Consider the following 13,041-nt stretch of genomic DNA (forward strand, 5'->3'; position numbering starts at 1 on the left):
TTGTTGAAGAGGTTATCTTTTTAAGAGGGACTTTTGGGGAAGTAAGGAGGAAGAGTAATTAACTTAGTGAAGGGGAGAGAGGAAAATCATTCCTGGCTAAGTCGTCGGGTGCAAAGGCTGTCATATTCCAGGGACTGAGAAGGTAGGTAAGCCCACAGAGAGAGGCAGGGGTAGTAGAAGAGGAGCTCTAGAGGGTAGCAAGATCCAGTTGCCCACATTAATGCTCTTAAACCTCTCACGAGTTTAAAAAAAACAATAGCATATTATTTGTGTTCAGAAGCTGGCAGAGTCCGGGGACACAGGTTACAAAGAATGTTCTCCCCTTGTCACAGACTGCCATTGGTCCACGGCTCCACGGCTAGTAAGGGACTGCCATAGGATGGGAATGCAGGTCATTCCAATGAACTTTCTCCACCCTGAACCCCTCTAGGCGGGTACCAGATGGGTACAGCACACACGAAGGCCAGGGGCCTCTCTAGGAAGATGCCAAGGAGTCCCTGTGAGCCTGGCCTCCCACCTGGGTCAGAAGCTCAGCTTCCTGAAGTCCTGGAGAATGTGGGGCACTAAGAAGAAATAGATGAGCGAACCCAAGCAACTGCTGAGGCTCCACAGCACCAGGCTAATGGTGTGCAGGACATCCAGTGTGGAGGGGGCGGCACCCATCTTGGTCCCAGGGCTCTAGGAGGCTGTGAGGCACCAGGCAGAGCGCGAAGACAAGCAAGAGCCCCGAGATCATAGTCTTGGCCATGCACCGAGGCAGGCTGGCAGAGGCAGGGCCCAGCATGTGGGTCCCGAGAGTGACTATGCCAGGCTCCTGTCTGCCGAAAGCGCCAGCAGAAAGGCTGTGGTATAGAAGGCCAACGCAGCGCAGGCCAGGCCTGGGTGTGCCCAGCAATGCTCCAGGCAGCCAACAGGACAGCCAGGCCCCAGGCGCAGCTCGTGGAGCAGCCCAGCGACACACTGCACAGACCAGACTGGGCCCGCACACTGAGCCACACCGCCACAAGATGACCAGTGCCATTAAGGCCACAGCCACACAGGTGGACACAGGGTAGGCAGCCCCTGTGGCGTGGCAGGCAGCCTCGGGGAAGGGCCAGTAGGCCAGGCCCTGGTAGTAGGTGGCCGCAGCGGCCCTGTGAGCTTGAGGCGCACGTTGGCCAGGGCCAGGTGAAGTAGGCAGAGACAAAGGGCCAGGACAGGCACCCACCACCGCAGACAAACACCGCCAGCGTGGCCACATTGGGAGGCAGCCCCAGGCTCAGGGCCAAGGCATAGGCCACAGGCATCATGAAGAAGCTAGCTGGGTGGACCCAGGGGCTGCAACCACCAACACCCAGGTTCATCTTCGACCTTGAACTGGGGAGAGGAAGAGAGGTCCCTGTGGAGGCCAGATGACAAAAATAAGTCCCCAGCCCACCCCGTCCCACACTAATCCCCTCTTCTTCAGACCTTGCTAGAGGGGAACAGTAGAGGCAAGGGGTTCCATGAGAGGAGCTGTGGACAGAGGGGAGGGGATGGACGCCAGAGTTCTCAGTGAAGAGCTAGAGGAAATGAGGAAAGAGAGGAGTCCCAAGAGGGCTTGGAAATTTCCCACCTTGGTGACCGGGACAGGGGAGGTGCCCTTCACAGATAATCAGAATCCTGGGGGTACACCTATGTGAAGTGAGTCCAAGCAGGGCTGGGGCAATAGGGAGTCCCAGAGAAATGAGGCTGGAATATTGAGTCCTTCCCCGGGAGTGGGGGTGGGGGTGGGGGGACACTCCTCCATAAAGAAGTTTCCTATGACCATAAAGAAGTTCTGGGTCAGACTGAGAACTCTGGGCAGCAAAGCAAAAAAAGCACAGGCCCAGGAACCTTGCACTTCTAGATACACACATTTATTTGCCATGTGACCTTGGGCCAATTACTCAGCCTCACTGAGCCTGTCTTCCCTGCTGTAAAATGGAGATTAAAATACCTACCTCATAAGGTTGTTGGGAGGATTATGAGAAAGCATAAGTAAAACTCTGGGCCCTGTGGCTGACACTGGGGAGATACATCATAACCGCTCGCTCCCTTCCCTCTAGGCAGTGCGCAGATAAATGTGTACCCACACAGGCACACATGCAGCCAGCAAAACAACACAAAAACATCTGGTCATGTTCCTGCCCTCTCCAAGGAGGATGTCCATTTTTATCGTCCATACATTACCAAAACTACTAATTTTGACACTTGGACAAACCCTATCATATCCTCAAACTCAGTCCCTCCAGTGCTAACATCTGGATTTCCACCTTTGAGTCTCTCAGGCTCCAGTCCTTTTCCAGGACCCCAAATTACTGTATTCCACCCCCACCCCACTCCCAGTTCTGTCCACCTCAGTTCTAGTTCTCAACTCCTCCCTGTCATCCCTTCAGATTATCCCCCTTTCCTCTGGTTGTGCTGGTTGCTGGAGCTTTCTCTGGGGTCCTGATAAGGAGTTGAGACAGGGAAGAATCCCCTCCTACCCACATGTCCCGGAACTTTCTTGTTAATCTCTGGATGACACATGAATGGGCCCCTATAGGGAGAAGCTGGGGCCCACCTATGGCAGCTGGGAGCTGGGTTTATGGGGTACAGCAATGGCACATAGAGGAAGATAGCAGGAGGCCAGGCAAGGGAATGTAAAGGTGCTGAGCTAACGTAGACTTAGGCTGCAGTATGGGGCACACGTTTCCTGGGGCCTGGCTTCTCCTTGGGCTATTGAGGAGGCCCTCAAGATTCCTGCTGCAGTCAATCCTAACTGCTCCTCCACACAGTGTCCATCCCATTTTTTCAGCACCATGCCTGACCTGCAGCTGCTGGGCCTGTCCTATAGCCAACTTTGAGAGCCAGTGGCTACTTATCAGCCTACAGGCCAAGCACTGGTAAACGGGAGGCTTCAGTCCACGCCAGCTGCGAGAGGTTCTACTCACAGTCCTGACTGGAGACAGGTGGGCTACAGCAGCCAGGGCTTTCCAGGCTCTACTTCTATGGGTTTCAACATTTTCATGCAGAGGGGTAATTCTGGAAGGCAGGGCAGATTTGATCACAGTGGACAGGTCCTCCCAGGTGTCATACCAGCCTATTTTCAGTTCTGGCAGTTGGTGCAAAACAAAGGGTAGGATTTGGAATCAGTCAGGCCTTAGTTCTAGTCTCAGGTCTGACATATAAATACCTAAAACTTTCTGATCCATAGTCTCATCAGAACAAATTGATATTTTTTTTTTTAAAGAGAGAGTGAGAGAGGAGAGAGAGAGATAGAGAATTTTTAATATTTATTTTTTTTAGTTCTCGGCAGACACAACATCTTTGTTGGTATGTGGTGCTGAGGATCGAACCCAGGGCGCACGCATGCGCGCTACCGCTTGAGCCACATCCCCAGCCCCACAAATTGATATTTAATAACAGCATTTACTGGCCTGTTATATGCCAAAATTTGAAATAATTAAGTTTTTTAATGTTTATTTAATCCTACATCTACAGGAGGAGAGGAGGTGTGGGAATTGTGGCAAAAGTGTTGGCAAAGATCTGAAAAAAAAACAATACCTTTATTTTATTTATTGATTTTTAATATTTATTTTTTAGTTGTAGTTGGACACAATACCTTTATTTTTTTTTATGTGGTGCTGAGGAATCGAACCCAGGGCCACTTGCGTTTGCTAGGCGAGCACGCCACCACTGAGCCACAACACCTGAGGATGGAACCCAGGGCCTTGCACGTGCTAGGAAAGCGCTGTACCGCTAAGGCACAACCCCAACCCTAGTTATTTTTCGTATTTTATAAACAAACTAGCAAGTGGCAAATACTGTCATTCCCCACCCTTTCCTCACTGACCAAATGGATAAAAATGGGTATTAAGTCCACCATAGGAATTCCATCTTTCTTGACAGAGATTGGTTTAGGAATGGAAATGTGGCATAATTCTGGCCGGTGAGATGTGAGGGAAAAATCTAGGGACTTCTAGAAGATCCTTTCTCTTTTCACTTTTAGAAATGTGCAACTGTGCAGTCTGTAGCTGCTGCAGCTATTCTGCAACTCTGAAGGCAGCAGCCAATAAACTGAAAGCAGCATAACAGAAAGTTGAAAGAACGCTGGTCCTTTGTGTGCTCATTAAGCACAAAATTAACCAACACTGAAAATGAAGTCATCTCTGGACTGCTTAAGTGAGAGAAAATTTCCTTATTGTTTTGACACTGCCACATGTATTTATGAACTGTTATCCACTTATCTATTTATCTGTGCTATAGGTAGATTACATCATTGTGCTTTTGGACACAAGATCTCCAACCAAGATTTTCCACTTGCCTGAGGTTCATGCTAGTCAGTGACAGAGCAGGAATTGCTTTTCTGACATGAACCTGAAATGGTGTAATATACATAGACTTCTGATTGTTCCTACCCCCAAAGCAATTTATAAGCTAATATAGAATATTGGTATAAATAAACTTTTTCCTATTTTCCTTCATGGGAGGTAATTTCCAAAAGGTGAAGTGGCTGGTGACATGACATGTTATCCACCTTCCCTTCTGATCCCCGGGATTCCTCCCAGGCTTTGGGCCCTGCTGTACCATTCAGCATTCCAGGGAGTTGGCTGTCCCCAGATCTACATAAGGAGTCAAGGAGCCCTGGGACTGGGCCATATGTCACCAGCAAAGGCCAGTGATTTCGGGTCCTATAAAATGACTCAATGCCCATTTTTGTAAGCTCTTTAAATCTAAAGTGTAAGAGAGAAAAAAAGAATGGGAAGGAATCTTTCATGTGGCTTAGAAGGGCATAGGCAGAAACAGATACTTAAACTCTGTAACATTCAACCTATAAATTTTAAAATGTGTATTTTAATATCTCAAAAATTGCATGCTTTTTGAACCAGCACCTTCACTTCTAGGGAAAGGAAATAAGTATATGCAAAGATGATTTATTGTGAGGTTTACAATCATAAAAAATTGGGAACGTTCCTCACGGAAGGTAGACTAAATCCTTACAATGGAATACTATGCAGCCATCAAGACTAACGAGGTAAAAGAGACACAGAATGGTGTTATAGAATACTAGGTTTAAAAAGTAGGTAATAAAATAGGATATATGATCTCATTTTCATTTAAAAAATATATAAATCTATACAAAGGCATAGAAAAAGATAAGAGACATAGTACCAAGGCATTAAAAGTGGTAATTTTGGAATATTAGGATTTTGGTGTTTTAAATTTCTTTTCTGCTTATTTTCTATTTTCACATGACATGAAGAATGTCAGTGTGTGCAACATCTACCCCTCAAAAGAGAACAGTATGGTTACAGAGAGTAATCAGGGCTAGGTAGACAAGATGTCTCCTTCAACACTGGAAGACATGGAACGTACTGGTAGTGAGGTGACAGACTATTCCAGCATGTTCCTTCTGTGACAGCTGCATGGTATGAAAGGACTCTCTACGTCCAGGGTTCCTTGAATGCACTTGGAGTCTTCTTCCTAGAGTGTCTGACCATCTTCTTAGTTTGGGCTAAGAACTGGCAGACGTCCAGCAGCAGCAGGAGCCCCAAGCAGACAATGGCTGGGATGGAGGTGCTCAGTGACTCTTTCAGAGATACCAAAGTGAAGATAGCCACTGGAATGGAAAATGAAATCCCTGAGGCTCCCTGGAAGCAGCCAGAAGATCCTGAGAGCTCAGGGGTTCCAGCCTAGGCTGACCCACTCCAGCCCAAGCCCTCCGATTAAACATCCTCCACATGAATCCTTCTCCTCATCTTTGGCTTCCTGCAGAAAGCAGGACCAAGAGTTAGAAGCCTCTTGGACTAATAAAGGCTCACTCAGAGGTTAAGAAAGAAACAGCAACATTCTAGTCGAAGGGGGCAGGGACTATGAGGTAGGTAGACAGGGATTTGGGAACAAATTTTTCCCGATCCTTCTTCTTTCTTAATCCTAAATCTACAGGAGGGGAGGAGTTGTGGGAATTGTGGCAAAAGTGTTGGCAAAGATCTGAAAACGAGGAAAGGTCTAGAAATGGAAAGAATGCTTAGGAGACAGGGTGGTAACAGTACCAATAATGGTGACACAGGCCAAGGGGATAAAGAAGAGCCTGAAGATGTCTAGTCTTTGAGGCAGAGCTGTCTCCGTACATCAGCAGTTCCTGTGGACACAGCTTCTACAAGAGGCGGCTCACAGAAACCATCTGCCTTTCTGTTCAGGGGGCCTTAGCTTCCTAGCTCTCTACTCCCATCTACTATATACATAAGCCAAGTGGCAGCTGTTGTTCCTCCCCTCATTCCAGGAGTGGGTGTGTGGAAGGAGTAGGGGTTCTGAGGTTATAATACATCCTCATAATGGAATACTATGCAGCCATGAGGTAAAAAGTATACTTGACATGGGTTAGTATTATGGTATATCAAGTTTCACACTGTCCTCTTCTGAAGACTATGGAAACTGCAGCAGAGCAGAAAGTGTTCTTGGTCCCAGAGAGAAAAGGTGGCAACAGTAGTGGGGGAAAGAACAGGTCTTCTATCATTCCTCCCAGAAGATCCCATTTCCCCAGGCCCCCTTACCCATCATGAGGAGGGTCAAGAGGAAGTTACTGATATCTTGTAGCACGGGTGGGCCCACGACCAACAGCAACCCAGCCAGCAGCTCCAGCCAGCCCACAGCTGTTTGGTAGTTCACAGGATCTGGCTGGTAGCCGAACAACTTCAACGGGAACACCTCAGCAAACTGCACGAACAGGGCTTTCTACAAATGGCAGGGAATGCCTATCAGCCATGCTCACCTAGGAAATACTGTCCAGATGCCCCACAGGGGCATTCTATACCTTTGTTCTCAACCCCCTTAATAAAACCATTATTTACCCTAGGTCAGAGCCTGAGGTCAGCCTGGAAAAGCCACCTTGTGGTGCTGAGTTTTGAAATCAGGATACATACAGGCTCTAGGCCCCAAGTGAGAAGTTGATTTTCTCATCAGATTACACCCTGGCCCCAAGGCTTGGGCCTTCCCCTCTGGGAATAAGGCCTTGCTTGAGGATTCCAAGATCCTTTTTGTTTTGTTATTGTTTTGTACTGGGGATTAAACCAATGGGCACTTTACTACTGAGCTACATCCCCAGCCCTTTCTATTTTGAGACAGGATCTCAGTGGCTTAGGGACTTGCTAAATTGCTGAGGCTGGCATCAAACTTGAAATCCTCTGTCTCAGCCTCTCAAGCCACTGGGATTACAGGCAAGCCCATCATGCTAGGCCTGGTTCCTCTTCAGACTACTTTTCAGGGAATGTTTGGAGGTGATGAGGTGGTGGAAGCACTCATTAAACAGACCCCATCTTCAATATCCTCAGTTGGGTTCCGGATTCCAATGTGGCGGACTCAAGGAAGGGCTCAACAAGACCCTCTTGCTGAATTGGGCCGTTCTCTAGGCCAAATGACAGCTCACCCACAGTTGACTTTTCCTGCTCTCCCACTTCTCTTCTACCTCTCCTACTCGGCCCTGCAAGGAAACAGTTTAAGCTGAAGGCTCTGGTGAGATTCTTCCTCCAAATAATCCACCATCCTAAATCATAAAGGGAGAACCTAGGCTTGGGAGAGAGAGGCAACTGGGGCCTCCCTCAAAGCCTGGCCTCTTGGAGGGGCTGGGGGCACTGGTAAACTGGAGATGAAAGCTTTCCTACACTCTGGAACTAGCCAGAGAGGTGGCAGGGGCTTTCTAGGCTTGTTGGGAAAAGAAGGGATTGAATTAGGAGAGTCTGGTTTGGGTCCTGCTTCCTGCACATTAGATTATACCTCACCTTCAGGGCAGGTTTCCTACCTGCAAAGTGGGGATTACTACAGCCTGCTTCGCGACTCACCAAAAAGTAGAGGGGAAGAAGGTGGAAGGACACTCATCCTCCGCCAAAAGGGGGCCCAAGCACTCCTCTCGGGCTCTCAATTCGCCCCGCGAAGCCAGTGCTCAGCCGGAAAGGGTGGTCCCACCCGCTCCCGCCCAGGGAGGAGCAGAAAACTCGAGGAACTCCGGGGAGGTCCCCGACGCGGGGCCCAGCTCCCGCGCGGCCAGGCCGAGCACTCGCCACGCTCCCGGCTCCCGCCCACCCACCCACCCACTCGCTCACCATCTGCTGCGACACGGGAGCCGAGATCTGCGAGAGCTTGGCCGCCCCCGTGAGCGCAAAGAAACCGCCCAGCAGGACGCGCAGGGCGGCGAGCACGAGCGCCATGGCCGCGCCGCTCGGGACCCAGAGGCCGCCTCGCGGGCTCGCTTCCTCCCGCCTCCGCCGCCGCCGGAAGGCCGCGCCCACCCTCTGGGACGTGCCCGCCAGGCCCGCGGGCTCTCGAGCGAACTGCCACCGCCCGAATCCAGGGGCGGCCCCGCCTCCCGGCCAGCACAAAGTGGAGGCAAACGTGGGCATCTGGCCGTGGCCGCGCAGGAGCCGCGTTCTGCCCCAGGGCCCGGGCTTTGGCCCTGCGACTGCCACACTAGCAGGAGGAACTGGGCTGTCGCCCGACCCCAAACGACCTCAGTGTCTGCACCCACAGGGCAATAAGGCCTTGGCTGTCAGGCCTGCAGAAAATCATTTGTAAATGAGTAATCTAAACAACCTGATACATAGATAACCAGTAATTAACTAGTCGTGCAGCGCGGTGGCGCAAGCCTGTAATCCCTTAGGAGGATCTGAGTTCAAAGCCAGCCTCAGCAACTCAGTGAGACCCTGTCTCTAAATAAAATACTTAACAGGGCTGGGGATGTGGCTCAGTGGTGGAGTGCCCCTGAGTTCAATCCCGGTACCCCTCCCCCACTCAAAAAAAAGGTGTTCTTGTATATCTTGCTTGAAGTATCTGCCCTCTGACGTCTCAGCTGAATTTAAAATGTGAAAGGTGTTTGAAAATTCAGATACTTGTCAGGGGAAGAGAGGCTTTCATTGAACAAAAGCACTGTAGGCCATTCCTGGCCCATCTGCTCTTACCAGGATGGCTGTTTAGAAGCTGGCTGGGCAAAGTGTGGGCCAAATTCTGCTAGCTGTTTGGTTTTTCTGCTCTCCTCCACACAAGATAATGTTTGTTTACACTTTTTAATGATTAAAAAGTGCAAGAAGTTTTCGCGACACATAAAAATTATACGAAATTGGCATCTCAGTGTTCATAAAGTTTTACTGAAATACTCATTTGTCTCTGGCTGCTTTTACACTGCAACTGTGTAGGAGTGGCCACACTATAGGTGCAAAACCTAATATTTACTATATGGCCCTTTGTGAAAAAAGTTTGCCAAGCCCTGGTCTAGCCTGCCAGAGAAAGCCCCAAACAGTCTCAAACTCCCCTCTGTCCTATTCCCTGTTAACCATTACTTTGTTTTCCACCTGCCTATAATCTGCTGGGGGCAGCTGGCTGCCTGAAGACAGAAATCTCCCATGTCCAACTTCAACATTCAGATTGTGCTATCATATTAGAAACTGGGCCTTTTAGCAGGGGGAAGTAGTGGACTCCTTGTAATCCCAGCAGCTCAGGAGGCTGAGGCTGGAGGGTAACAGATTCAAGGCCAGCCTCAGCAATTTATTGAGACCCTATCTCATAAAAACAAAAAATAACATGAACTGGGAATGAAGCTTAGTTGCTGAGCACCTCAGTTCAGTCCCCCATCCAAAAAAAAAAAAAAGTCTTTAATTAGATGCAATCTTGGTCACTAACCCAAGTTTGTCAACCAAATTCTCTATGTCGGATTATTAAAAAACTAAACATAATTATGCACAAATGCGTAATTATTAAATCCTTCCAAAAGATTAGAAAATTATTAAAACAAACACTGAAAACACAAATCCACATTAGGAAATTATATTTTAGGATAGTTACACAAAATTTAACACAAAATTAGACTTCTTTATTTATATTTTTAGTGGTAGATGGACACAATACCTTTATTTATTTGTTTATTTAATGTGCTGAGGATTGAACCCAGTGCTTCATACATGCCAGGCAAGTGCTCTACCACTGAGCCACAACCCCAGCTCAAAAATTAGACTGATGATAAACAACATGCACACTGCTTTTCTTTCTCCTTTACTAATTTTTCTATCCTTGGAATTATTGATGTGACTGCAAGTCTCAGGGCAGAGCCAGAAACCAACAGATTTCTTTGTCTTGACACAGTCAAAGCTGAAAAGGCAGCATCACATAAATAAACAGTTGAAAAAGGTAATAAAAATTTCATTGCCTTTTCATGCAGTTCTGGGTAACTTGTCTTTGCGTTTATCCAAAACTGCGTTACAGACACTGATTTAAATAGTGACTGTAATCCTAAATCTGAAAATAACTGTTTTAATTTTTCTTTTTCAAAATTAGTAAGATTATTATTTTGGTGATTCGTAAATGGGTTAATAATCCACAAATTTCCTGGACGCAAGTCATCTTCTGGTGGGTAGCAGTCATGGAACATTTGAGAAAGTCCTTCCAGGTGCTCAAGAATAATGCTTGTGATATTTCTCACATTTAAGTCTGATGAGTTTGAGAATTCAGAAAATGAAGGGAACATATCATAATCATTCTCTTGTGTCCGCTTCAACCACATTTTTAACTTTTTCTTATAAATATCCATTTTATTATACAAATTGAAGAAAGTAGTCATGGTTCCTTGCAGACTTGAATTTAACTCATTTATAAGTGAAAATATATCCGCTAAATAGGCTAGCTTTGCAACCCATTCCTCATCATGAAAATAGGTGGCGAAATCTGAATGCTTTTGATTTAAAAATATTTCAATTTCATGTCGTAATTCAAATAACCTTGTTAAAATTCTCCCTCTTGATATCCAACATATTTCAACACGAAGTGGTAAATGCACATGCTCGGGTCCCATCTCTTCACACAAAATTGTTAACATCCGTGAATTCGATGAATTACTCTTTACAAAACTTAAAATTTGTGCTGACTGTAAAAGAACTTCATGTAAACATGGAGACAACTTTTCAGCTGCTAAGAGTTCACGGTGAATAAAACAATGTGTAAATGCCACTGTACTCATGGCAACTTCTTGAATTTTTGCCCTTAAATCAGAATACCTGCCAGTAATGCTTACAGCCCCATCAGTACAGAGACCAACACAATGTTTCCAATTCAGAGATTTACTATCGATATACTTGTTTATTAGTTCAAATATTTCAAAACCAGTGATTTGAGAAGGCATTTCAAGGCAAAATAATAATTCTTCTTTTATATCACTATACTCATAATCAATGAAACGAATATAGCACAAGAGAAGGGTGGTATTTGAGATTTCTGATGACTCATCTATCTGAAGAGCAAACCACGCTGACTCTCTGACCTTTTGGATCAGCTGATCTTCGATGTCTGCAGATAATTCATCAATTCTGTATCCAACTATATTATTAGAGAGAGGAATGGTTTTCATTTTGTCTCCAGCACTTGAACCCAAAACTTCCGAACACATTTCTACTAAATATGGTTTGATTAATTCTTCAGCAATAGAGAATGGCTTTTTGCTGGCAGCAATTTGGAAAGCAATTAAATAAGAAGCTTTCACAAGTGACTTTTCAACTAGTAAACACTTTTTTAAAGAACTGTTTTGACATTCCATTTCAAGAGATTTTTGTACAAAGAAATCTACTGGCTTGTTTTCTAATTCTGAATGTTTTGTCTTCAAATGATGAGAAAGATTTGCCGGCTTCAAACTTTCACTGGGTAAGATCTCTCCACAAACGACACACTGTGGCCTTGGTGAACTCTCTTTTGATCCAGGACACATAATACAACCAACCTTTAAATATTCCAAATCATAAGTCTGGAAAAAACCTATTCTTTTTTTCTTTGCAGGTGGAGAATCAAGTTCTGCATCATTTTTCTCATTTGGCATGGCTAAATCTGAAGGAAATATTTGAATCACTGTTAAATGTGTAAACTGTTAAGTTCAAGAATAAATAAGCATTGTTCTTTGTTTTTTCCCCACACATTTAAAAATTTTTTGTTACTATTTATATTTATGAAAATAATATCCTGATTAAAGTTTTAAAAACAGACTATAATACCTTCATGATGCCATTAAAAACTCAATTTCTCCTTTGTCCAAAGTTTGGCCACTTGATTATAATAAAATTATAAGCTATAAAATGTGAAATTAATCTCACATATATAACAGTTTACTGGAATTAGTTCTGAAGTCCATGACACACACAAATTAAGAATAATTATTTTATTTTCAAAGAGCTCAGGAAAAGAACCAAAATGTTGGAAGAAGGAAGTACTTGGTGAATCTAGATAAAGGGTATGCTGACATTAATGATACTGTTTTTCAATCTGTCTGAATTTTGATATTTTTCAAAATTAAAGTTAAGGAAAAGAAAGAAACCTAGTTAGTTAAAGACACAGGGGCAATTGTTGATTGTGATATCCAGTGTCAGAGAGGGTGAAGAGAAATTAATCCTATCCAACACTGATATTTAGAACATAAATTGTAACTTTTCAGGAAGGCAATTTAGCAACAGGTTTTAAAAGCTTTAAAAACTGACTGCAGCCTTTGAATGAGAAATCCTGCTTCTTAGGATTTGTCTTAAGAACATAACTAGACAAGTGGACAAAGATCCATTAATACACTTTAACTTGACATTGTTTATAAGTATTAAAAAATCTAGGAGCTGGGGGTAGAGCTCAGTGGTGGAGCACTTGCCTAGCATACGGCATGTTTTGGGGTCAATGCCCATCCTGGAGAAGAAAGGAAGGAGATAAATAAATCTGAAGTTCTAGTCTTAGGGGGTTGGTTATGTTATATACTCTGAAATTTATGTATATTAAGAATTCTGATGTATATTTAAATTTATACTGACATGGAATATTTTCAATAGAATGAAATAACAAAGCAGTTAACAGTTTACAATAGTATACAGAAAATAATCTAATATTTAGTCTAGAAATTTAAAAAATGTATAGGTACACATATACCCCCACATACAGATGCCCACAGAGCCTTTACTAACCTCCACATGTGACCATATAAATTCATGTACATAGTGTATCATTTTAACAGGGATATAAAATAATCAAATCTCCTGAAGAAGAAAAATAGCAATT

At 45.0% G+C, this 13,041-nt stretch overlaps 2 protein-coding genes across 15 annotated transcripts in view; both read right to left on the minus strand.

Moving 5' to 3' along the window:
* The window catches only part of Tmem35b (transmembrane protein 35B), a 39,306-nt gene extending 30,799 nt beyond the window's left edge, over positions 1–8,507 (minus strand). Inside the window, exons 1-4 of one of the 4 annotated variants that reach the window (XM_013362245.4) lie at positions 8,082–8,484; positions 7,409–7,462; positions 6,537–6,717; positions 4,457–5,602 (exon numbers count right to left, since the gene is read on the minus strand). In XM_013362245.4, coding sequence (XP_013217699.2) covers positions 5,427–5,602; positions 6,537–6,717; positions 7,409–7,462; positions 8,082–8,378 — 708 coding nt within the window. In that variant the 5' untranslated portion in view covers positions 8,379–8,484 and the 3' untranslated portion in view covers positions 4,457–5,426. The other 3 variants (XM_040288351.2, XM_013362247.4, XM_005317791.5) reach the window with 3 other exon arrangements.
* A 1,272-nt stretch (positions 8,508–9,779) lies between these two features.
* Positions 9,780–13,041, minus strand: part of Zmym6 (zinc finger MYM-type containing 6) — a 38,208-nt gene continuing 34,946 nt past the window's right edge. For 8 of the 11 annotated variants that reach the window (XM_013364623.4, XM_078025886.1, XM_013364612.4 and 5 more), the window contains one exon: positions 9,780–11,838. In XM_013364623.4, coding sequence (XP_013220077.2) covers positions 9,977–11,838 — 1,862 coding nt within the window. In that variant the 3' untranslated portion in view covers positions 9,780–9,976. Of the gene's footprint in view, positions 12,676–13,041 lie in introns of all 11 variants that reach the window. The other 3 variants (XR_013427702.1, XM_040288343.2, XR_005735093.2) reach the window with 2 other exon arrangements.

This window comes from Ictidomys tridecemlineatus, chromosome 11 (assembly GCF_052094955.1).
Source record: "Ictidomys tridecemlineatus isolate mIctTri1 chromosome 11, mIctTri1.hap1, whole genome shotgun sequence".
NCBI lineage: Eukaryota > Metazoa > Chordata > Mammalia > Rodentia > Sciuridae > Ictidomys > Ictidomys tridecemlineatus.